Here is a 23,815-nt window from a genome sequence, read left to right as displayed (position 1 = left end):
TTACCAGTCTCCTCAGTGAAAGGCTTGTGTTTCCTATTCCATCCTCCCACTTCATTGTGCTCCTTTGCCATTGCCTCACCAGGGGACTCCCAGGCAGGGACTGCCTTCTCCTGTGTTTGTCTTTTTAAGCCAAGTGTAATTATATAATGAACATTTGCTGGATAAATTATAAATCAAAGGGGCGCAGGAAGACAGAGAACCTGGGATGTCAAAAGCATGTACTGGGAAGTCAAAGCTCCCTGGTTTGCATTCACTAGATATGTGTAGCTTCAGGAAGGTGACTTAACTTCTCCAAGCTACAGCTTCTTCATGAACAAAAGAGAGAGAAAGTGTTTGTTTCATAGGATTCTTGGGAGAATTACTCAAGATGGGACACTTAGTATAGAGTTTGGCACATAGTATTTAAGGAATAACAAATAATTATTATTTTTATTGTTATCACTGAAGAATCATAGTTATGACAACTGAAGCCTGAAGGAAAAGTCTATAGAAAAGAAAGAGAAGAAAAGGCTAGGAAAGCATTAGCTAATGTTCTGTACTTGTGCCAAGATAAATTAGTCCCATAATTCATGTTCCCTTAAGTGTACCCTCCAAGATTTTCACCCAGTTTCTGCATCACAAAGGATATACTGATAATCTACTTGAACCAGCTGTATATGTTGGACCCAGCAAATTGAGGTTTTACAAAGATATGCATGATCAAAGAGCAGATAATACAAAAAAATAGACCCAGAACACACTCACCATGTCACTCATGAAAATTAAAGTTAAGACCCTGCTCAGAAGGAACACTGAAACAAACTTTGTTGAACATAGATTTACTCTAAATTAAGAACTGATTTTTACTTTAGGCTGTGTGACGTGTTCTTTGTTATCATGTGTTGCAAACCAGAGGTAGATGGGCTCTTTTAAATTGATTTAAATGAACCATGTCTAAATACATGTTTTAAAATGCAAAGCAAAGAAAGAGAGAGCATAAATAGTTGACATGGAAAGATTATAAACCCTTATTCTGCCAGAATTGGTATACAGGTATTAGTTTAAATGAAATATTTCAGGAAGCTTAATTAAGAGAAAACAAATGAACCATAAACAGAATTATAGAGTCAAATGAAAAACTGTGTTTATGGAGGGGGTCCCTTCTAATTGAGTACACCCAAGATAATAAGAGCAATTTATGTGGCATGTTTTTCCAGTAATGTATCACACGTAATACTTTACCCTCAGTAAACACATTAACCCTCATTTCTCCAACAGAAAACAAATCACGCATCTAAATGAACGATTGAAAACGGTGTACAAATTCCAAGATCTGACAGAAACTATAGTAAGGATGAGGAATGAAACAGACCACTTGCTTGAAAACGTTCAGGAGAAAATTGATTTGCAATCTAGCATTCTTAATACAAGCACTGAAGGTAAGAAGAAAAATGGTCTTTGACTGTTTCTGCATGAAGTTTGACGAAATCCATCGTGCATTCCATTAGTGAGTCATCCCATACTTAACCATGGCGCCTGAACACTTTAGAACATGCAAACACACCCATTAAATGTTTTGTTTGTATATGAAGAGGTCAGCTTTTCAAACATTGCAGAGCCTGGATAACACTTGCTCAAAATAACAAATAAAGGTAACAATATCTGATTCTAAACAAATACTAAAACCCAAAGAAATCTAATGCCAAACCCTATAAGGTGTCTTGAGTAATCAGTAACTTAGAAATTCTAAGATGGCTATAAGCAAATGAGAGAGAGGTTTCTGTGCCTTCCTGGGTGTTAACTACTGCATTTCCAGCAACCACAAATACAAGGGAATATGCAGCAAAAAGAACTAAACACAACATTTCTCATAAGAACTTTGTAGGAGTTAGTCAAGCAACATACTAGAATTCATATTGCATAGTTCTTAAAACTGAATGTGAGCCATGCCAAACCAAAATCAACTTACAGAATAAATGGAACTCTAAACAAAACCGTGTAGTTCATCTCCTGTTTAAGATGACATTCCTATTGTATTTGGTGATATACAACCTATTACCACCAAGGGAAGCAATACTGAATTACCTACCCTGTCTAATTAAAAAGAAATGGGAGAAAATACATGTTTTTCATCTAATTTCAACCCCAAAAGAGGGGGCAAAAAATACAATTAGGAATGCCTAATTTCCCTGAAGAATGCCTACATTTAGTGAAATGAGTTCTACCACAGATCTATTAATGATGCTCAACACAATATACTGATTCCTATTTTGAAATAATTTGCAATCTAGCATTCTTAATGCAAGCACTGAAGGTAAGAAGGAAAATGGTCTTTGACTGTTTCTGCATAAAGTTTGACCGCATGCTAATCCTCTCAAATTTGCAACCCAACAGTAGTTACCCAGATTTTTCTGTATTCTTGACACTATGCTGGTCAGTAGAAATAAGGCAATGAATCATCAAGTACCTGCCCTTGAGTTATTCCTGTCTGCTGAGGGAGACAGGAATAGAAACAACCATGTTAACACTAGCAACTGCTTTGGAAGCAGAGTAGCAAAGAATTCTTCCTGGGCTTATTAGGAAAGGCTTCAGGGAGTAGGTGGCCATTGAACAGAGCATCACAGGACAGAGATAAATGTATCATATAAATAAAAGCTAAAAATCATTCCAAGAAATAGGAACGTGTTTTTATTTTTTTCATGATAAATGAGAAACGTGATATATTAAGAGCATGAGAATGGTAAGAACCAGAAAGTTTGAAAAGATAAGGTGTGGTTGTTTTATGCTTGGATATGCTTATGTAGGAGGTAAAGATCAGGAGCCTGGCCCCCAGTTCCCAAAATGTAGAGATATAGTTTAAAAGTCTAATGTATGTTAATCTCCTTTAAAATATACCATATTACATTCATGAATTCATATTTTATCACAAATACAGAAAATAGAAGTGTTAAGAAGGCAGGCTCTCGAGTCAAACCACTGGGTTCAAATCCTGGCTTGCTATCTTACCAGTGAGGTCTTGGCAAATAACTTACCTCACCAGAGCCTCTGTTTTCTCATTTTTAAAATGATAATGATCACACTAATGTGTTCTTCACTGTGTTTGCTGAAGACTGAGGAAGAAAATCAAAGCATAAGCATATAGAAAATACTCAACTGGCAACCAGGTGCCTGTAATCCCAGCAATTTGGGAGACTGAGGCAGGAGGATTGCAAGTTCAAGGTCAGCCTCAGCAACTTAATGAGGCCCTAAGCAACTTAGCAAGATCCTTTCTCAAAATAAAAATTCAAAAAGCGGGGCTGGGGTTGTGACTCAATAGTAGAGCGCTTGCCTCGCACATGCGAGACCCTGGGTTCAATCCTCAGCACCACATAAAAATAAATAAGCAAAATAAAGTATTGTGTCCAACTACAACTACAAAATAAATATTAAAAAAAAAATTTAAAGGGGTGGGGATATAGATCAGTGGTAAAGCACCCCTGGATTCAATCCCCAGGAAAGGAAGAAAGAACAAGAGAAGAAAACTCTCAACTAGCTATCCTTAGCTAACATCGTCAGCCTCAACATCAGGGGTCTGCGAAGTGCAGCCCTAGGACAATTCCTGCTGATGGGCTCTTTTTGCAAATAAAATGTCATTAAAACACAACCTTAGGGGCTAGGGTTCTGGCTCAGCGGTAGAGCACTAGCCTAGCACATGGGAGGCCCTGGGTTCGATCCTCAGCACCACATAAAAATAAATAAAATAAAGGTATGTGTCCAACTACAACTGAAAAAAATTTTTAAAAAAACACACACACAACTTTACCTGTTGTTGCTTTCCACTTACAATGTCAGAGTTGAGTAACTGTGACAAAAACATCATGGCCAGCAAATCCTAAAACATTAATTCTCTGGCTTTTACTGAATAGTTTGTCAACTCCTGCTCTTTACAGTCAAGTAAACTTAATTGTTTTATCATATTAGAGTTTATAAAGGTGTTTATAGCAACACTTTATATTTGTGACATATTTTACAGAATTTTTCATATTATCTCAGTCCTCAAAAAGTATTATGAATTTTCAAATAAACAAAATCTAAGAGATTAACTGATTTGCTCTAAGATGTATCCAGACAGTAGAGAGTGGAACCAGGACAAATCCATCCCAGTGGACTTTAATGTCAAAGCTGTGTAGCTCATGTCCAGATCTATTATACTATGTCTCTTCTTCCCCATTAAAGGCAAAATCAAACAAGAGGATCTTGAAATTTTGTAGTGAAAGTTTCGACCAAGACAGTAGCCAAACTGTAGAATGATCATAGTGAGAGATGATAATGTCAAAGTTGTGTATCTCATTTCCAGATCTATTATACTATGTCTCTTCTTCCCCATTAAGGGCAAAATCAAACAAGAGGATCTTGAAATTTTGTAGTGAAAGTTTCGACCAAGACAGTAGCCAAACTGTAGAATGATCATAGTGAGAGATGATGCACTTATTTTCACAAAATTTAACTTTCCTCAATTTGTGTTGATGTAGATTCCTTAGAAAATATCAAGAAGTATTACCACATATCATCATCTGCTGAAAAGAAAACTAATGAAACTGGTTCCATCATAAATAACTCTGTAAACACCAGGACCAGCTTGCTTGCCATTTTAGATACACTGACCTCAAAAGAAAACTTGTCATTGGAAAAGTTAAACCAGATTAAGATACCAGATATCCAAATATTGAATGAGAAGGTAAATACTCATAACGGTATGTAAAAGTGTTGGTGGATTCTGTGTGGTCTACAAATTTCTTAATTGTATCTCCCTGTCTTTTTTAAAAAATATTTGTTAGTTGTAGATGGATACAATACCTTTATTTTATTTGTTTATTTTTATGTGGTGCTGAGGATCGAACCCAGTGCTTCACAGGTGTTAAGCAAGTACTTTACCTCTGAGCTACAGCCCCAGTCCTCCCTATTTTATAGTTTATTTTTTACTTACTTTTAAATTTAGATTAATAAAAGTGTGAGCAATTCAAATATATAATATATAAATAATATGTAATATATATTTTCTCAAAATATATAAATATATTTATTTTTTATTTTTGATTAACTTTTAATCATATTAAAGATTATTGCTTGACTATTGTTTTATATTATTTACTATTTCTGAAAATGGTATACAGATTGTGGGCATTTACTCCTCTTGCTTTTTGAAAGTAAAAGTTAATACCTATTTTATTTTATTTTTTGGTACTGGGGATTGAACTGAGAGGCTATTTACCAGTGAGGTACATTCACACTCCTTTTTATATTTCTATTTTCAGGACAGGATCTTGCTAACTTTCTGAGTCTGGTCTCAAACTTGGAATCCTCTTACCTTACCCTCCCAAACTGCTAGGATTACAGACATGCACCACTGTGCCCGGCTAAATTAATACACATTTTAAAAGAAAAAAAATTAAATTAACATGGAGACCCTAAAATCTAACCATTTTTCCCCTAAACTATAAATACAAAAATGACATATTGGCACAATACTGAGAAATAATTTAGGTAGTTATTCAGTTACCTAGTTACCTAGGAAACATTCAGTAGGTCACCCCCATTTACCAAGCTTGAACAACTGTTGAAGAAATTCACATGAATAAAGCAATGCCTTACTTCAAAGAGTTCAGTGGTGTTAGAAAATCTGCTAACAAGTTGTCTTTTAACATAAATCATTTCTCCTGTGAGGTGTGTGGAGAACCTGGGAACTTGTCATGTGATTTCTCATCCTGTGGGGGAGCTCTCTGCAAGGACTCTGAGGGACACAGGCGGTGTGGTGGTCCCAACTGTCATGGCTCTCTGACCCTCTCAAGCAATGCTCTCCAAAAAGCCCAGGATGCAGAATCTGTGGTTCAAAATTTGAATAATCAGTCTCAAGGGTTGAAGAATCAGGTAAATAATCTCTTCTCTGGCTTGATTTTAAAGTTGTAGCAATAAAGAAAACCGAAAAATTTTGAAGTGCCATTTAACTTCCAAGTGAGAGAAGATAGATTCTACATATTGGGTGTTCTAGTGACTGAAACAATAGGTATTCTATTATTAAAATATAGATATGGATATGAATGTAGATTTTAAAGTGTGGATATTGAGAGTGGGTGTGAGTGTGTGTGTGTGTGTGTGTGTGTGTGTGTGTGTGTGTATTAAAGAAAAGAAAAGAAAAAACTCAAAGGGTATTTCTGTGGGTCATAAACTTGTGTGGACTTGTTTTTTTTATAGAAAACACTACATAGAAATGTAGCCTTAAAGTTTTAAAAATTATAGCTCTCTCATAGCAAAGAATAATTTTTCAAAAATTCAAAGGTTTATTTAAAATTCTACTAAGTACATAAATTTCCATATTGGTTTAATGTTAGAAAATATTTTAATAGGAATACACCCTTAGGCTTTGAACTCCTTCCTATGTTGATAGACATGATAAAGTTAATTTAAAGTTATTATGGTCATCTCTGTTTATTTTTCTGCTCATATTTATAAAAAGTATCATATTTAAGCACCTAGCTCATCATTATCATTATCATTGTTGCTGTTGTCATTGTCATAAACTCTTTCTTCTTTTCTGATGTTGGGGATAAAACCAAGCTCTCAGACATGCTCTGCAAGTGTTCCCCATTGAGCTACATCCCTAGTCCTTTAGGTTTTTTTCGAGATGCACTGAATTCTTTGGTTTTGAAAATAACAATTATGCAACTTGTATTTTGACTATGCACATAGAATCTTTGATGAAGAAGAAAAAAAATTTAAGGACTGGAATTTTTAAAATCAATATGGGTTGAATATTGGGTTAATCAGCATTCTCATTCCCAAGCAAGAAAAGCCAACTCCCAAACAAACAAACAAAAAAAAGAAATGCATGTGAGGACCTCTAGGTCTCAGAATTAAGAGAAATATAAAGGGCCAAGCTTGGGATTTGGGTGAGAACCACAGCCAAGAAAAACGCATACACATCTCTGACATCCTTGTCCAAGTTCTGGAGCAAGTACCTGATGAGCCAAGCTGGAGAATATCCTACACGTACTAAATGATGAACAATTCTATATATATGGCCACAATTTTGTATTGTTACATAGTTTTTCACTTTTTTTAAGAGAGAGAGAGAGAGAGAGAGAGAGAGAGAGAGAGAGAGAGAGAGAATTTTTTTAATATTTATTTTCTTAGTTTTTCAGCAGACACAACATCTTTGTTGGTATGTGGTGCTGAGGATGGAACCCGGGCTGCACGCATGCCAGGCGAGCACACTACCGCTTGAGCCACATCCCCAGCCCTAGTTTTTCCCTTTTATGTAGTTCCCCATTGTTTTCATAAATATTCACTGTTATATACAAATAGGCCAACATGTGCCAGACATTGATCTAGAAGTTGGGAATACCGCAGCAGTCATAACTGCAAATCCCGGTCTTAAGTCCCACTAGTTAAATAGAATTGTTTTATGTAATTTTAAACTATTATATTGCTCCTTCTTCCAAAAAAAAAAAAAAAAGACACCATTGAATTGAACCTTGATTGTGGCTTGATTTTATCTTTAAGTTAATAATAGTGTTAGACCATCAGTGATAAAGGATAAACCCTGAAGTCTGTATTGGGAGAGTCTGGGTTAATCAGCACATAAATGGGAAGCTAGATAAGGGTGAGAGAGGGATTGCCACGTTGATAGAATGAGGTACTATTTTCTATTGTGAGAGAATTCTCAGAAATCTATTGTGACAGAAGATGGATTACAGAGAGATGTTTTGAGAGTGAAGTAATTTAGCAATCTCTTTCTGAATATGGTATCAACTAATCTACTCTGAGATTTCATCTGTCACTTGGTACTTTGCTGTCTAGAATATTTATTTCTGGAATCCTCATTTTACTGCTATCCATACCCAATCAAATAGATAGCAACCCATTTTAAAGTTAAGAAAATTCTAGAGAATTAAGATACATACATTTCATCATGTAAATACTTCTTTTTTGTTTTATCACTTGCTAATGACCAAAAACATAAATGCTTTTTCACAAAATCTATATGGCTCAAATTAGGGAGGTTCCTTTTGTAGAGAAATAAAGGAAGGTATTTCCTCCCTAATTAGGTTTGATCCTAATTGGCCCTATTTCTGTCACAATTAATTTATTCACTAAAGCTCAGCTTGTTGGCAATATTGTTCTATTGCTTTTTGCTTTTCTCCTCCCTCTCTCTAATTTGTTGGAATCCTAAGAAAAATCCCATGACCTTTCTCAAATCACAATTAAGAATTTGCACTTCTGGTTGCTATCGGCTCCATCATTCCTCCATCAAGCACACAGTGTTTGGAATTTATCTTTGTAGCCCACTCTCAGGTCAAGCTCATTTATTAGGAGAAGGAATGCTTTCTAGTTAGCTTTCAGAGAAAGTGCATTACTTGAAGTGGAGGAATGTTTAGAAGAGTAACTATTTTAACTTATATAAAAGAAAACGTTTTCAACTTGTTAAACACGGAGGCCACTGCAGGCAGGGAGTGCTGGTGAGTCCTGTGCAAGTTGTTGGTATTGGAAGATGCAAAAACATCTCATTAAAACAGAACTCATATTTTAGATTGATATTAAGAAAATATATTAGTGCTAGGTTGATAAGGTTTTCAAATAACATTTTTGTTCACGGACAATGTTATAAAAGGCAAATTCATGCTCCTGTGAAAACATGATGAAAGAGATACTAATCACCAATTAAAAGAGTCCTTTAAAATGAATTCATAGTTTAAGTATCTAGACTTCTATTTAGTTTTTAGTGATAGCTAAGTAATTAAATATCACAGAATATGCTTAGTTTTTTCATACATTCCTCATGGTTGTTTTATTTTCTTATTCCAGATCAAAAATATAAGTAAACTAGCAGAAGTCTCCAAAAACAATGTCTTGCAGCTAAATGAGAAACTGGCAAATATGAAAAACCAAAGTGAATTTGAGGAAGAAAAACTGAATCTTTTAATCAAAAAAGTGAAGAACTTTTTGTTAGGTAATATGTTTTCAACATGAGAATAATTTTTGTTTCTTCCTCTTTTAAAAATTCACACTCAAGTGGCTCATGGTAGAGCACTCGCCTAGCACATGTGAGGCACTGGGTTCAATCCTCAGCACCACATATAAATAAACAAAATAAAGGTATTGTGTCTACCTACAACCAAAAAATATTTTTAAAAAATATTCATGCTCAAGCATTACAACCAATTTCAAATTACATTAAGCAGAAATGACATTCCTAAATCAGAAAGATTATGTACTGCTTGGTTCTAAATTTGTTAGCAAGAATAATCTCAAAATATCAACTCTGTGCCAAAAAATTATAGCTTTCTGTATAAGATTAATTTAGTAATAAATCCTAGAATTTACCATGAGACACATTTTGAGCTTTTGGTTTTTATTTTGAGACAAGATCTCACTGAGTTGCTCAGGGCCTCACTAAGTTGCTGGGGCTGGCTTTGAACCTGCAATTCTCCTGCCTCAGCCTCCAGAGCCAGTGGGATTATAAGGTGTGCATCTCTATGCCTGGTTGTCATATACTGTTTCCTTTTTATTTTATTTTATTTGCTCTTTTTAGATGTACATGACGGTAGAGTATATTTTGACATATTATACACACATGGAATGTAACTTATCCTAATTAGGATTCTGTTCTTGTGGTTGTACATGATGTGGAGTTACCCTGGTCGTGTATTCAAATACAAGGCTAGGAAAGCTCTGTCTGATTAATTCTACTATCCTTCCTATTCCCCTCCCCATTTCCTTTCCTTCATTCCCCTTTGTCTATTCCAATGGACTTTATTCTCCCCCCCTCACCCTCTCTTGTTGTGTGTTAACATCCACATATCAGAAAGAACATTCTGCCTTTGTTTTTTAGGGGACTAGATTATTTCACTTAGCATGGTGGTCTCCAGTTCTATCCAATTGCCATCAAATGCCATAATTTCATTCTTCTTTATCCATTCATCTGTTGAAGGTTGGTTCTGTAGCTTGGCTATTGTTGAATTGAGCTGCCCAATCAATAAATGAGCAAAGGAACTGAACATACACTTCACAGAAGAAATATAAATGGTCAAAAAGTACATGAAAAAAGGCTCAACACCTCTAGCAATTAGAGAAATGCAAATTAAAACTGTACTGGGATTCCATATTAGTCTCATCAGAATGGCAATTATCAGGAGTACAAGTAACAATAAATGTTGGCGAGGATGTGGGGGAAAAGGTTCACTCATACATTGCTGGTGGGACTGCAAATTGGTGAAACCACTTTGGAAAACAGCTTGGAGATTCCTTAGAAAACTTGGCATGGAACCACTATTTGACCCAATTATCCCATTCCTTGATCTATACCCAAAGGACTTAAAACCAGCATACTACAGTGATGTAGCCACATGAATGTTTATAGCAGCTCAATTCACAATAGCCAAGCTATAGAACCAGCCTAGGTGCCCTTCAACACATCACTGTTTCTTGTACCACCCTGAGCTTTGGCTTCTGCAAGTCACTCAGCTTAGGATGCCTCTACCCTCCCCACACCCTACGGTCTCTACTAGTTTAACCTGCATCCCCCAAGGCCCAGTTAGAAGTCTTTCCTGAAGTATTTTCTCCTTCCTCTGAATCCACAGCATTTCGTCTCATAGTCACCATTTCTGCTCTATGATCAATATTTGCATACACTGGACATCTATATCTCCACTTGTCCATAAAGCCTTGAAGATAAGACCTGTGTCTAAACCATCTCTAGTTTTCTCTGCAGGACTCAGCATTGTGCCTTGTGTGTGATGGGTGGTCAGTCAGGAGCTGAAGAGTGACAAATGCTTGTGACACCACACCCTACCTGCCATCTTCCACTTCAGTTCTTAAAGGAGACCAGTTTCACTTTTCTGACAAGCAAGGAATGGGTGTATTTAAAAGTTTCTTTGCAATGTGCTATTCACAGGGTACTCCACTCTGTATTGGCACATTGCCTTCCAAAACAGAATTTTGAACAGTAGCATCAGGAATAGCTGCCCAGTTATATAGATGAGCAAAAAAAATGTGAGCCTTCTTATAGTCATGGAGGACCAGAATCGAGTTGTGTTGACTTCATACCCAATATCTCACCCCTCTCTTATTCACTGGGTTTAAATTTTAATGGCAGGCATTTAAACATTTGTACTGCTTTCAAATCTGCACTTACAATAAAGAATTCTAAGTCCATTTTTCTGACACGCATTTACTCAGCAAGTATTCAGCATACAGAAGCAGCATTTCTGCAGGGGCAAGAGAAGGTTGAGGATGAAGAACATCTATGGGACATATGCAATCTAGACCCTGTATTCTAGGGACACATTATCAAATGCCAGGGCATTTGACTTGAGTTCATTGTATTTCTGTGTAGTAGATACAGAGTTTGCTAAGGGAATATGATTAGCTAAAATTCTTCTTCTTATTTAAGAGGAAAACGTGCCTCCAGAAGACATAGAGAAGGTTGCAAATCATGTGCTTGATATCCACCTACCAATAACGTCACAAAATCTAACCCATGAATTTGACAAAGTACAGAAACTTACGCAACTTGGTGAGGACTACAGGACAGAAAAGAACAAGCTTAAAAAAGCAGCACTTGGAGCCCAAAAGCTTTTGGTGAAGACCAAAGCAGCTGAGTAAGTGCAGTTTTAATATTCTCATCTTGCTTTAACAGACCATCTGCTAAAAGGTCATCTGAAAAATGTTTGCTCGGGGAGCTATAAAGTGCAATGAAATTACCCACTGATAGATCCATGTCCAGATAAAAGGCTAAGCTCTTTTTGGAGGTGCCCCAGGAAGCTGGGCATTTGGGAGGCAGTGGGCAGGGAAGCTTACTTTCTGTTTTGCTAAAACTCTAAATATCCTCCCAGTGGTCAAAGCCTCTTAATACCCATGCATACCCATAAATTCCATATACAAGTTAAATGTTGATATTTTAACAGGTTGTTGAAATATGGTGTATTTTTCCCTTCTTTGTCCATTTGTAATTTTAGGATTATTATAATAAGCACTACTTTGGAATTCTCAATTTAAAAAAAAAAAGACTATAATAAAAATATATGATGGTGGAGGACAGAGAAATGGAAATTATGCCCCAGGAATAATACAGGAGTAAAATGGAATCTATGGTATACAGGATTAACTAACTCTCACCTCCTTTTGAATTTGCCAAGCAAAAAGGCATCATAAAGATATTTTTATGAGTGTGGAGTGATGTGGGTCAGGTCACATCATCAGTTGGATGGTAACGTGAACATCCATCACCATTTTTGGATGCTCATCAGGGCTGAGACCCGGACTACCTTCACTGCCTCATCATCCTCTTAAACAAATGAAAGGTTCCAGATGCATCTGCAAGTTCAATTCCTTCCCGATTTGTTTGTTTGGTACCAGGGATTGACCCCAGAGGTGTTTAACCACTGAGTCACATTCCCAGCTCTTTTAATGTTTTGTTTAGAGACAGGGTCTTGCTAAGTTGCTTAGGGCCTCACTAAGTTGCTGAGTCTGGATTTGAACTCATGATCCTCCTACTTCAGCCTCCTAAGTCGCCGGGATTATAAGCATGCACCACAGTGCCCGGCCCCTTCTGGTTTTAATATTTAAAATCAGGAAGTTTAAGTAAGTATAATATGATTACACAGCTATTAAAAATGATGTTGATTAAATTTTTTTTAATAATACGAAGAGATTTTGTCAGTGTGATGGTAATGCTTTTTAAATTAAGCAACTGAATTGCACAGGGACGAGGAATTCAATCATGAAAAGAAAAAAAAATTCTAGGACAAAATACTCAAATATGCCCACATCTTTCAAGGTAGTAGAATTACTGGAATTTTTCTTTTTTTACTTTCTTAATTAATGTCTGAAGTTGTAGTACATTGAAAACATAAAAAAAAAGAATATGGAAAAAACATATACATATATGTAGGCAGTGCTCTGGGTATGTTACAGAAGTGAGATAATGCAGGTGGGGAGTTTATGTTGGGAGGAGAGAGGATTCCCAAAGTTTGGAAAGGAAAAGAAATTCCCACTGGGAGAAGGGATGGTTAGATGGGGCAGGGTATATTTTGCAGTTTGGATAACTGTTCTTTGGGCACAAACACTTCTAAGGATGCGTCTCCAAAGTTCTTTCAAATATTTAAGTCACTTAGTACATTCTGTTCAAGGTAGTTTTGAGCCTGTAGATCTCAGTATCTGGTGAATGTTGACAAAGGTGAGCTCCTTTCTGTAAAATAGTCTGTATCACTTGGAATGCTTGTGATTTTAACCTCTGACTGGGCCCCTGGGTAGCTGGAATGTCAGCAAAGCTTAAATAACCCTGAATAAACACAGCCTGAAATGCAAGGTTGTTGGTCCTCTCTTGTTGTCTATGGGGCCTCTTGACTTGCCTGCCCCACTCCAGCAAGGTCCTAAGAGGGCAGCGTCCCTGCAATTGAGAAATCAGAGAGCTGGAACTGGAACTGACCGATAGTATTTCTTTGTGCAAAGAAATCTGTTTCTACCAGGTGTAGGTAGGGGTGTGTGTGTGTGTGTGTGTGTGTGTGTGTGTGTGTGTGTGTGTGTTTTATTGGCATTTAAATATTCCTATTTCTCAAAATAAAGACTTCATTACTTTGCCTTGCTTAAGAGGAATTGAAATTCACTTTCTAAAGAATCCAGTAAAGGTTTTTGACTGAGTGAACTCTCAAGGAAGTAAAGGAAGAATTGCATATTTATCTAATCTGATATGTTAATATCTTACCTTAGGAAAGCAGCAGCTGTCTTGTTAAACCTTGACAAAACATTGAATAAGTTGCAACAAGCTCAAATCACTCAAGGACAGGCAAACTCTACTATTACTCAGCTGGCTGCCAAGATAACAAAAATAAAAAAGAATGTACTGCAGGTATTTATCCACCTTTTTTGAAACTATCTTGAAATAAATGATAAGGATGAAAACAGTTTTTTACGTAAAGCAACGTCATACTTGCCTTACTTATATGATTGGATTATTACAAAGATAAATGAAGATTTGAGTGGGGTTAAGCATTAAACTAAAGTTCTACATTGATATGGTACTGTTACATTAATGTTGACATGATTATGCATTTAATTTATGTTTTACTGAGTCCTCCAACATCATTTCGGTTAGTTGTAACCAATTCTGGGGAATGAGGCAAGTGCTATCACCAATTTGTAACTGAGGAAACTAAGACTCAGGGAGGCTATGTGATTGTGTCAGGTCACACGGGTAATTAACAGTAGGTTTGAGGCCAGAACCAATGAAAAGGAACAGACTTGTAAAAGCTCACAAATCAAAGAAAGGAAGAGTTAAGTGTTGCAAGATTTCTGTAACTAGTATGATCTTCCATCAGAGTGTTCAAGAACCAAACAGATATCTCACCTAAATAAATGTGTTCCATCCAGAGTTGGTTGGGAGTAGTCCACGGTTTACCCCCTGTGATGGTGAGCCTGGCAGGTGGAGGACAGAGCAGGACCCAGTCCATGGTGAGAAGGCTCTGCCTGCAGGGTTCCATCCTCTGTCATATCCCCTTCCTCCAGGCTTGAGAGTGACTCAGTCTCATTTATTGAGTTGTGTCTTGTAGATCTACTACATGCATCTTGAGAAGAGAATCAAAAAGCAACAGAACAGAAGTAACACACCAGAAAATAAATAGGAGGGGGTTGCATACACAGGGTAGCAAAAAAGGGAGGTCCCTAGGTTCTCCCCTTCTAGACACATGCTCTAGAATATGAATTGGTAGGATCCAGCCATGGCCATATTGTCTATGGCTGCTTTTATACTACAAGGGCACAGAGCTGAATAGTTGGAACAGAGAATTATGAACCACAAAGAGTAAACATTTACGATCGGTCCCTTTACAGAAAACGTGTGTATATTCCAGCTCCAGAAAAAACTCCCATATATGCCCAAGGACACAGGAAGGGATTTCATACTAAAAATATGGTAGACCAATACCTAAGGAGCCCTCCTAGTAAAAAAAAAAAAAAAAAAAAAAACTAAAGATGTTAGATAGAATACTTAAAATTTTTAACGTATAGCAGCTATATTAGGAAAGAAAGAAAAAAAAAAGCCCTGAGAATCCTCAGAGGCCAATGAATGCAGAGAGCTAATCAAATACTAACCTGACAGTAGGCTCAGGGTATCTGTCAATCCTTGGTGTGTTATAGCTTTGGGTTTGATGGTTGCCATGCATAACAGACAAAACAAAGCTCATGCAAGGAGGTAACAAGACCCCTGCATGGAGCAGAGACACAGAAAGACAAAACCCTTAGTGAAATATTAAATTACCACACACACATATACAATACATACATACACACACACACACACACACACACACACACACACATACACACCAGCCAACAAAGAAACTTGCCTCTGAATAGAGGAGTAACCACACAGGTTGGCTCTCATATGAGTTTGGGACTAAGATCTACATTATCCAAGCTAGGACTGTCATTAAAAATGGTCCTGGTCATACATGAATACATGACCCATATAACTCCACATCATATACAACCACAAGAATAGGAAGTTATATTCCATGTATGTATAACATGTCAAAATACACTCTACAGTCATGTACAGAGAAAAAGAACAAATAAAAATAAATGGTCCTGGGTTCATAACGCCTCCTCTCCCCATGCCTCACAGTGGCAAACAAAAATTCCCTTTGAAAGAATGACCTTAAAGCCAAGCCTCCAGGAATTCTTCCCAAACATATAAAGAAACAAATTGCCTTAAACAGGAGTCATCTGAAACAATAAATAACAGAATGAGAATGCAAGGTACTGTGAATGTTACTGTTACTGAATATAAAGTACAAAATAAGGTTTGTTGTGTTTAGAAAACCAAAGAAGCCATGGGTATGATCAGTGAACAAAAGATTCTGAAAAATAAATAGGACTTCTAGATGTGACAAATACAGTCACTGACATAGGACAAAGTATAAAATATTCACTGTTGTTTATAAGGGGAAAAAAGTAGCTACCACCAGCACCTGCTGGATATATTTTTATATCCTCAAACAATGCAGTAAATGGGTGAAATGATGAATGAACTAGAGACAGATTAATAAACTTAGACAACCTGCAAAAGCATAATTTTGAATTTAAATACTCAAGTTGCAGAAATGTATGGTATGTTTGCCTAAGGTTAAAACATTTCAGACAGATTACATATATTGTTAGGAATACTGTGTAGGATGTGACATAAAGCCTATGGGAATAGGTGGAATGGCAAAGATTAGATTGAGGCTAGAGAGTGCCTTTGGGGGAGAAAGGATGTAGACTGGGAGCAGGACAGTGGGCTCTGCCTCAAGGTCAGGGATTTATTCCTAAACCGACTGGTGGATCCATGGATATTTGACATATTTTTTTCAACTCCTTAGTACATCTAAAATGTTTCATTGTAACATTTCTAAAATAAATGCAACAGAAGAGGTGAAGGCTCTGTTTTTCTTTCTGCCTAGTTTAACGTTTTTTAAGGGGTTAATAAAATTTGTTTTCTTGTTTGCTTAATAAAGAGACTTGTCCTTTCTGGTCTTTAAATCAACAACAGGCTGAAAATCAAGCCAAGGAAATGAAGAATAAGCAGCTGGACTTAGCAAAGCAGCTGTCAGAGCAGGAGGATGGATTCTCCCTGCTGCGGACCAAGTGGCAAAAGAACCAAGAACAAGCGGGCAGGGCAAAAGTTCAGGCTGAATCCGCCCGTCGCCATGCTGGGGGTGCTGAGAAGGTCATAGTCCTACCCCTGCCATCAAAAGCAGACAAACAGTGCCTTTTCGAAGGATAATCCTTTAATCCCAGACTTTTGTGCCATTTCTCAGCATTTCCTTTAGTGCTCATCCATACTCAGTGGTACACGTTTTTAGGGATCCTGATGCACAAAGGATCTTGTGCAGTGGAAGGCTTTCCCTGTAGAAGACAGAAGCCCCTAACCAAATCTTGGGTTATTTTCTCCCTATCTGCCCATATGAGTATTCTCGGTGATGTCTTATCAAATAGTCTGTAAATCAAAATGTTCCTGAACCTTCATATTCTCAGTTTATGTCGTTCAGTGGTTAAGTGCCCCTGAGTTCAATTCCCAGTACAAAAAGAAAACGAAAAAAAGAGAAAGAAAACAGTAAATGAAAGTCATCCCCAGAAAGAACAGATCAAGTTACAAACATTAGATTTGGGTTAATTAGATGGTTGTGGAGAGTGGCCCATTAATTTAGGCTGCTGAAAGAACCTATCAACTCATTCTCTTGCAGGAAATCTTTGGTTAGTTGCATTAATACAGTTGCTTAAACCAAAGAAAAATGTTAGTGTTTTTTACAGATTGCTTATTCCTTTGCTTTTAATTCCTAATGTGCTGAGTAAAATTTCCACCAACTTGGGAGAACATTTTCTGTAGAGCAGATGTTGAGAAAGGGGCTTCCTGCTCACCTGTATCCCACATCCATACTCCATGGCTGGTTCTGGTCTTTGTTTAGCTGCTTAACTTTCTAGATGGTCAACCACACTCTCACCCCCAAAGATTTTCAACCTAATTCCAGGAGAGTTCTTCATACTAACATTTCTTCCTTTCCTACCTCCTTGCTACCTCCTGTTACCTTTATTGCACCAAATAATGTATCCTTACTGCCTCTAAATCTTCATTACTCTGTTCTTCATTTGAAGATGTTCAGCTGTTCAACCATCTGAACAAGAGTCTTGTTGAGGAGTCTTGTCAATTAGATCACTTCTGTATTTTCCATCCTTAAAATAATATAGGACAAATAGTGTCTCACAGTTGCCTTAACATGCAATAATGACTGATGATATTTCATAGCGAAGAAGTTTCTTTTTAATTAATTGACACTAAGGATATTTTTCAACCTAAAAAAGCAAAAATGCAAATACAATCCCCATGGAAATATCAGGGTGACTCTGGAACACTGAATGGATTATGATTTCCTTGATATTCCTTGTGTGAAGGGCATTAGGAGAATCCTGCATATGTAGATGCTTCATGGGTGCTTTCTGATGGGAGTGTGGCTCTGTTACAGGAGTTTCTTGAGCTGAAAAAACAGTACACCCTTCTTCAACATGAGAGGAGGGCTTCAGGACTGACAAAGGAAACAATCGGAAGAGTCAAACAGCTAAAAGATGCCGCCGAGAAATTGGCTGGGGATACAGAGGACAAGATGAAAAGAATAACAGGTATCTATCTGGTACCCACCCCACCAGTATGGCAATGACATCCTAATATTCTTCCTCATAGAATTTATGCCAGTTTCAATTTATCATTAACCCAATTTAACTACATGTAAATCTGCCAAGCAGGATGAAGTAGGAATTGGTCTTATGTTTCTAGAATAGAAAAGTAACAAGTTTTGCACATGGATTTACATACAAGGGTGGATGCTGGGCATCAGCCTTGCATTAATCAGAACAAACTGAGATTCCCTTTGTCACCTGAAATGTTATAACTCAGTGTTCTCAACTAGCGGTGAGATGTCTGAAGAAAGTTTTGCTTGTGAGGTCAGGGATGTTGCTCAACAAAGCATAAGACACCTTCCCCAAAACAATTAAGCTGCCCCAAATTTTAACAATGGTGAGGTTGATAGCCCCCTAACCCAAGTGGCTGATTTTTCCTCTCATGACTCTAGTGCTCTAGGTCATCCAGCATAGATCAGCAATCTAAAAGGAATCATTTTTTTGGACAAGGATTTTGATTAAAATGAAAACTCTGATGCACACAAAGTATGGTAAATATAAAATATGTCCAATCAGAAAGTAAATCAGAATCTTCTTTTCCACGACTGATGTTCATGACTTCTCTGGGCAGTCATGTCCTCAACTACCTCTAGTCAAGATTACCAAGTGATGAGTTGTATAGTTTTGCTCATATTTATTTTCTCCCAGAACTTTAAAACTAATTATATTCTTTTATAATATGAATAATTCTTAAAATACTAAACCAGACAAAACTCCTTGCTTTATATGCTTCTTTATTATAAAATGAGACTTTGGCCTCACAACAACTGGTGTCATCACTCTATGACATTAAAAACAAAACAAAAAAACCTGCAACATGAGTCTGTGCCTCAGTCAGGAAAAAGACACACCAAACTCTTAACATTACTTATCTCTGGGGAGACAGTGGGGTAAAGAGGAAACCACTAGTTTTTTAAATTTATATAATTGTCTTAAAAAGCAGTCTTGTGGGTGATTTTTATTTCATTTTTCAACATTTTCCAGAAAAAAGATTATATTTAAAGGAAATCCTAGGAAAGACTCAGAAAGTCATAGATATATTTTTTTTACCTTACATGCTATACCCAGTACCATGAAAACCAGTTTCCATTATTCTCAGACCTTGGTCCTTATTATTAGAACAAAAACATAGGATGACTATTTCTGTCCTGTATTTTATGTTAGAGTCCAAATTGTTTCCACTTATCCACATTAACTGAAATTTACAGTTAATGCAATTGCATTGGAAGAGAAGTTTAGGTTAGAAGACTTCTCAGAGTCTAAAATAAATATTGTGCTTCATTTTCCTTTTCATTTAAGGCTATTTTTACCACTCAACAAGATAGAAAAATAAGACATTGGTTTGGCTATCTGCCCTACTCTGCTGCTTGAGAAGGGGCAGAACATCTATTAGGGAGGTATGCCCATGGGATCCCAGAGAAAACCTTTGGAAGCATCAAAGTTGAGTGGCTAGGCATCATGGTGCACACCTGTAATCTCAGCAGCTTGGGAGGCCGAGGCAGGAGGATCGCAAGTTCGAGGTCAGCCTTGGCAACTTAGAGAGATCGACTTAAAATAAAAAATAAAAAGGACTGAAGTTAAGTGCCCCTGGGTTAAATCCCAGGAAGGAAGGAAGGAAGGAAGGAAGGAAGGAAGGAAGGAAGGAAGGAAGGAAGGAAGGGAGGGAGGGAGGGAGGAAAGGAGGAAGGGAGGAAGGGAGGAAGGGAGGAAATGGTTTAAGAGTGGTGATAGACCCCAGTCTGCAGCCAGGGTCCCTCACAAAACTTTGTGTCAAGGTTTCCCAAGAAAAAGAAAGAATATTTGGCCACAATTCTGGATAATGTATTTACAAGTAGCATCATCTCAGTTACAGATTCCCTGTATAACAAACCACCCCAAAATTTGATGGCCTGAAAGCAACAACTCTCTCCTTGCCATGGATTGCTAGGGAGGTTCCTCTGCTGGTCCCAACTGGATTGCTCAAGTAGCTACACTTGATGTACACTGATGGGCCAGCTGGGGACCAGGCATGGCGGATGTGTAAGGGGCTCTCTCCACTTGGTCTGAATCCCAGGTTGCTTCACTGCACAGATGTTTCAGGGTCCCATGAGAGTGAGAACAGGAGATGCAAGGTTCCTGTGCTCCTGCAACATCATCTCATTTCTGCTGTCAAACAACTTGTAAAGCCAGCTCAGTTTCAAGGGTGTGGAAGGAGTGAGTGACTAGCAGCAATGAGAAGTCATTAGCACCCCTAGGCCTGAAGGGGCAGGGGAAGCAGGAGTGTTGCCAGAGCCCTGCAAACACTGGAGGGTTAGGGAGAGATACCCACCAGCACTGGAGCTGAGAGACAGAAAAGCTGCCAGAACCAGGCTACTGGCCAGGGATGGAGACCAATGGCTTGTCCCTCCCTCTGATCACTTGCCAGCACATTCCACTGGCCAAGTGTGAATGAAAGCCAGAGTTCAAGGGAGCCAGGTGACATCATCCATGGAGGTTAGCTTTCCAGGATATAGAACAGGATGGAGAACAGATCTGATGGGGAAATGTGAGGTAGACAGCTCGACCTTATTAACTTAGCTGGTAGAAACACAGGGGTCTTTTTTTTCTTTTAGTGTAAATATAATATCGAATCCCCTTTTCTTTCCCAAATGACCTTTATTTGGAAGTTTCCTGCCTCTCATCACCTTCCAAAGAAACTCTTCAATCTTGGAATCATTGTGACTGCTAAAATGTTAGAATCCGACTGTTCATCTTCATTGAACTCCCCCCGTTGGTTTTCATTTTATTTCCTTGGGACAAGAGGTACATACCAGCTTAGCTTCCTAAGCTGGGCTTTCAAGTGCTTACAAAGAGCTAAGTAACGTGCCCTGAATCTCCTTTTCTCCATATGAGTTAACATCACCTGTTAACTCAATTTTTGTTGAGAGGACAGTTTCAAATGTCTTCAGCAATCTGGCTCTTTCTTCTCCACCCATGCCAATGTGAAAATTACCTCAAACCAATATTTTCTTTCCTTCTTCTACCTAAGGTCAGAGTCTTTTCCAAAAGGCCACATCTTGCTTTTAAATGTCTCTCTCTCTACATATCTTCTATTCATTGCTGTGGGTTCCATTTTAAAGTTTACTAGAATTACCAACTACTTATTGAATAAAGAATGAAAAATGAATGCATAGATAGGTGGACAGAAGGATCAACCCATAAAGCCATGAATTGGTAGAGGAATAAGGGTGAGGCTAAGCAAGTCACTTTGCTTCATAGTTCAGGGACTTCAGTGTCATCAAAGAAAAAGGATGAAAAAATTAAAATGTCAGTTAGTTTTCTGAAAATTGGAAAACTCTAAAACAAAGAACATATGTTTCTAAATAAAGTTAAAGTAATAAGAACAAATCTTTGGAAATACAGCACTTCACTAAATCTAATCAAGGAAGTTGTTATGTATGTTTTTGTTTCTAATGATTTTTTTTTTTTGACCAGGGATTGAACCCAGGAGTTCAATTAACCCCTGAGTAACATTCCTGGCCCTTTTAAATTTTTTGAGACAGGGTCTCACTAAGTTGCTTAGGGCCTCATTTCTAATGAATTCTAACCAGCTACAGCCTTACATTTTTAAAAAAAATGCTTTTAGGTATAAAATTTTTAGATAAAAAGATCAATTTTTTCTGATATATGTGAAAACCTTGAGAAGACCTATGGAAAGAGATGTTTCATTCATTGGATCAAAGCATAAACTAAAAATATCTTGAAGAGACACACAACAAGGTCATAGTTCTGTCATGTGTAACTAATTAAAACAAATTTAAAAATTTTTTAAAAAGACACACAAATCGCTGTTTGGTATAATATGGATATCTAGGAGGAATCTACCAAATGGGCATATGTCATTTATTTTATTTTCTTCTTTCAGATTTAGAGAAGAAGATCCAAGATTTGAATTTATGTAGACAAGAAAAAGCTGATCAACTGAAACAATTAGAAGAGCAAGTTGTTGCCATTAAAAATGAAATTGTTGAGCAGGAAAATAAATATGCCACCTGCTATAGTTAGGCAGAGTTAAGGCCCAAAAGATTGTGCCTGTGTTTCTGGCTTCTGGTGCACAAACTTGCATCAGTGTACTGAATTTGTGAGACACAAAGGTCAGCCTCTCCTGCCTCTCTTCCCTATGTCCTCTTCTCACTAGAGATCTGCTCCATGTGGCTGGAGGGAGGAAATGGGCCAGAGAGAGACTACTTGGATGCCACTTCATAGCAGAAAGATGGAAGAAAAGATATAGTATCCGCTTTCAGAGACCTTTCCTCTTCCTTTCTTTTCTCTTTCAGAACTCGAAAGTAGTTGGTACATGAGATAAGTAAAAATTTAAATAAGTACTTACTAAAAATCATTTCAAGCCGAGCATGGTAATGCATGCCTGAAATCTCAGCAACTCGGGAGACTGAGATAGGAGAATCGAAAATTCGAAACCAGCCTCAGCAACTTACGATGGTCCTAAGCAACTTAGCAAGATCCTGTCTCAAAATAAAAAATAGAAAGGGCTGGGATGTGTTTCAGTAGTTAAGTGCCCCTGGGTTCAATCCCCAGTGTCAAAAAAAAAAAATTAAAACAAAAATCATTTCAGTCAAATGAATTTAAACATTAAATAAAGATACTAGGAAGGAATGCAGATGTGTATTCTAGATTGTCCTTTTTTATTTATTTGTATTTGCTTTATTTGTAAAACTATTATTCTCTTTTGAATAAAATGCACACAATTCTAAATGTAACTTGCAGTTACAGCCACTTTCCTACAGACTCATTCTCTCATTCAAAGGATTCTGTTTCCCCCAAATGACATTGGAACAATATTCAAAAAGATAAATATTGAACTACATTTCACAATGTGTTGGTATTTTGTTGTAAAAAAAACTTCTTGATTTTAAAAGACTAGTAATCATGTTCTTATTGTTTAGTATAAAATATCAGATGTTTCATTTCAAGAAAAGACATTTAACATTAATTTTTTTGCATGTGTGATTTATAACAGCACACTGTTTGTGGATGCTATCCTTCAGAGGGATTGTTGGAAAAGAATTTGGCCCCACATTTTTGAATAAAAAATGATATACATCAACACTGATATATGAAAGAGGAAGAGCTGCTGGAGCCATTTCTATCTTAATAAAAATAGGATTTATAAATTCAACAAAGACCTTTAATATTGCATATGAGTATGAAATTCATTAAAAGGTAGGTTATTAAGGAAAATGCAGAATCTATTTCCCTGCAGATTCTAAAGAATAGAAGGAAATTTTTCTACAGGAAGGACCACCCCAGAAATTTCTCTTGAAGTATGCAATTGTAATGCTCCACCTATCCAGCATTGAGGCTTTTGCAAACCTCCACCCATGATCAGTGTACAAAATGACTCAGAGAGTCAAAAATATAACACCCAAAGTTCTTTATTACAATGTTAAGGCTGGATGTAACATACTCCAGCTTTCCATAAGAAACTGATTTTCAACTTGGTACACAGACAGCTAATGTTGCAAGCACAGGTTTTTTGAGGTTGTTGTTATTTATTCCCAAAAGCAATATTCAATTGTTCTTCCATTTTCAGCGATCAGAAACTACAGAAGGA

General features: G+C 37.2%; 1 protein-coding gene across 1 annotated transcript in view; it reads left to right on the top strand.

Annotated features, from left to right (window-relative positions):
- Lamb4 (laminin subunit beta 4) overlaps window positions 1–22,857 on the top strand; it is a 100,982-nt gene extending 78,125 nt beyond the window's left edge. Inside the window, exons 25-33 of the mRNA XM_078027833.1 lie at window positions 1,258–1,418; window positions 4,491–4,696; window positions 5,683–5,886; window positions 8,821–8,965; window positions 11,408–11,615; window positions 13,726–13,864; window positions 16,544–16,720; window positions 18,015–18,168; window positions 22,109–22,857. Coding sequence (XP_077883959.1) covers window positions 1,258–1,418; window positions 4,491–4,696; window positions 5,683–5,886; window positions 8,821–8,965; window positions 11,408–11,615; window positions 13,726–13,864; window positions 16,544–16,720; window positions 18,015–18,168; window positions 22,109–22,248 — 1,534 coding nt within the window. The 3' untranslated portion in view covers window positions 22,249–22,857. The remainder of the gene's footprint in view (window positions 1–1,257; window positions 1,419–4,490; window positions 4,697–5,682; window positions 5,887–8,820; window positions 8,966–11,407; window positions 11,616–13,725; window positions 13,865–16,543; window positions 16,721–18,014; window positions 18,169–22,108) is intronic.
- Window positions 22,858–23,815: the final 958 nt, after the last annotated feature.

The sequence above is a fragment of the Ictidomys tridecemlineatus genome, chromosome 2 (genome assembly GCF_052094955.1).
Source record: "Ictidomys tridecemlineatus isolate mIctTri1 chromosome 2, mIctTri1.hap1, whole genome shotgun sequence".
Classification (NCBI taxonomy): domain Eukaryota; kingdom Metazoa; phylum Chordata; class Mammalia; order Rodentia; family Sciuridae; genus Ictidomys; species Ictidomys tridecemlineatus.
The sequence above is the reverse complement of the archived record's forward strand: the minus strand, read 5'-3'. Positions and strand labels throughout refer to the sequence as shown.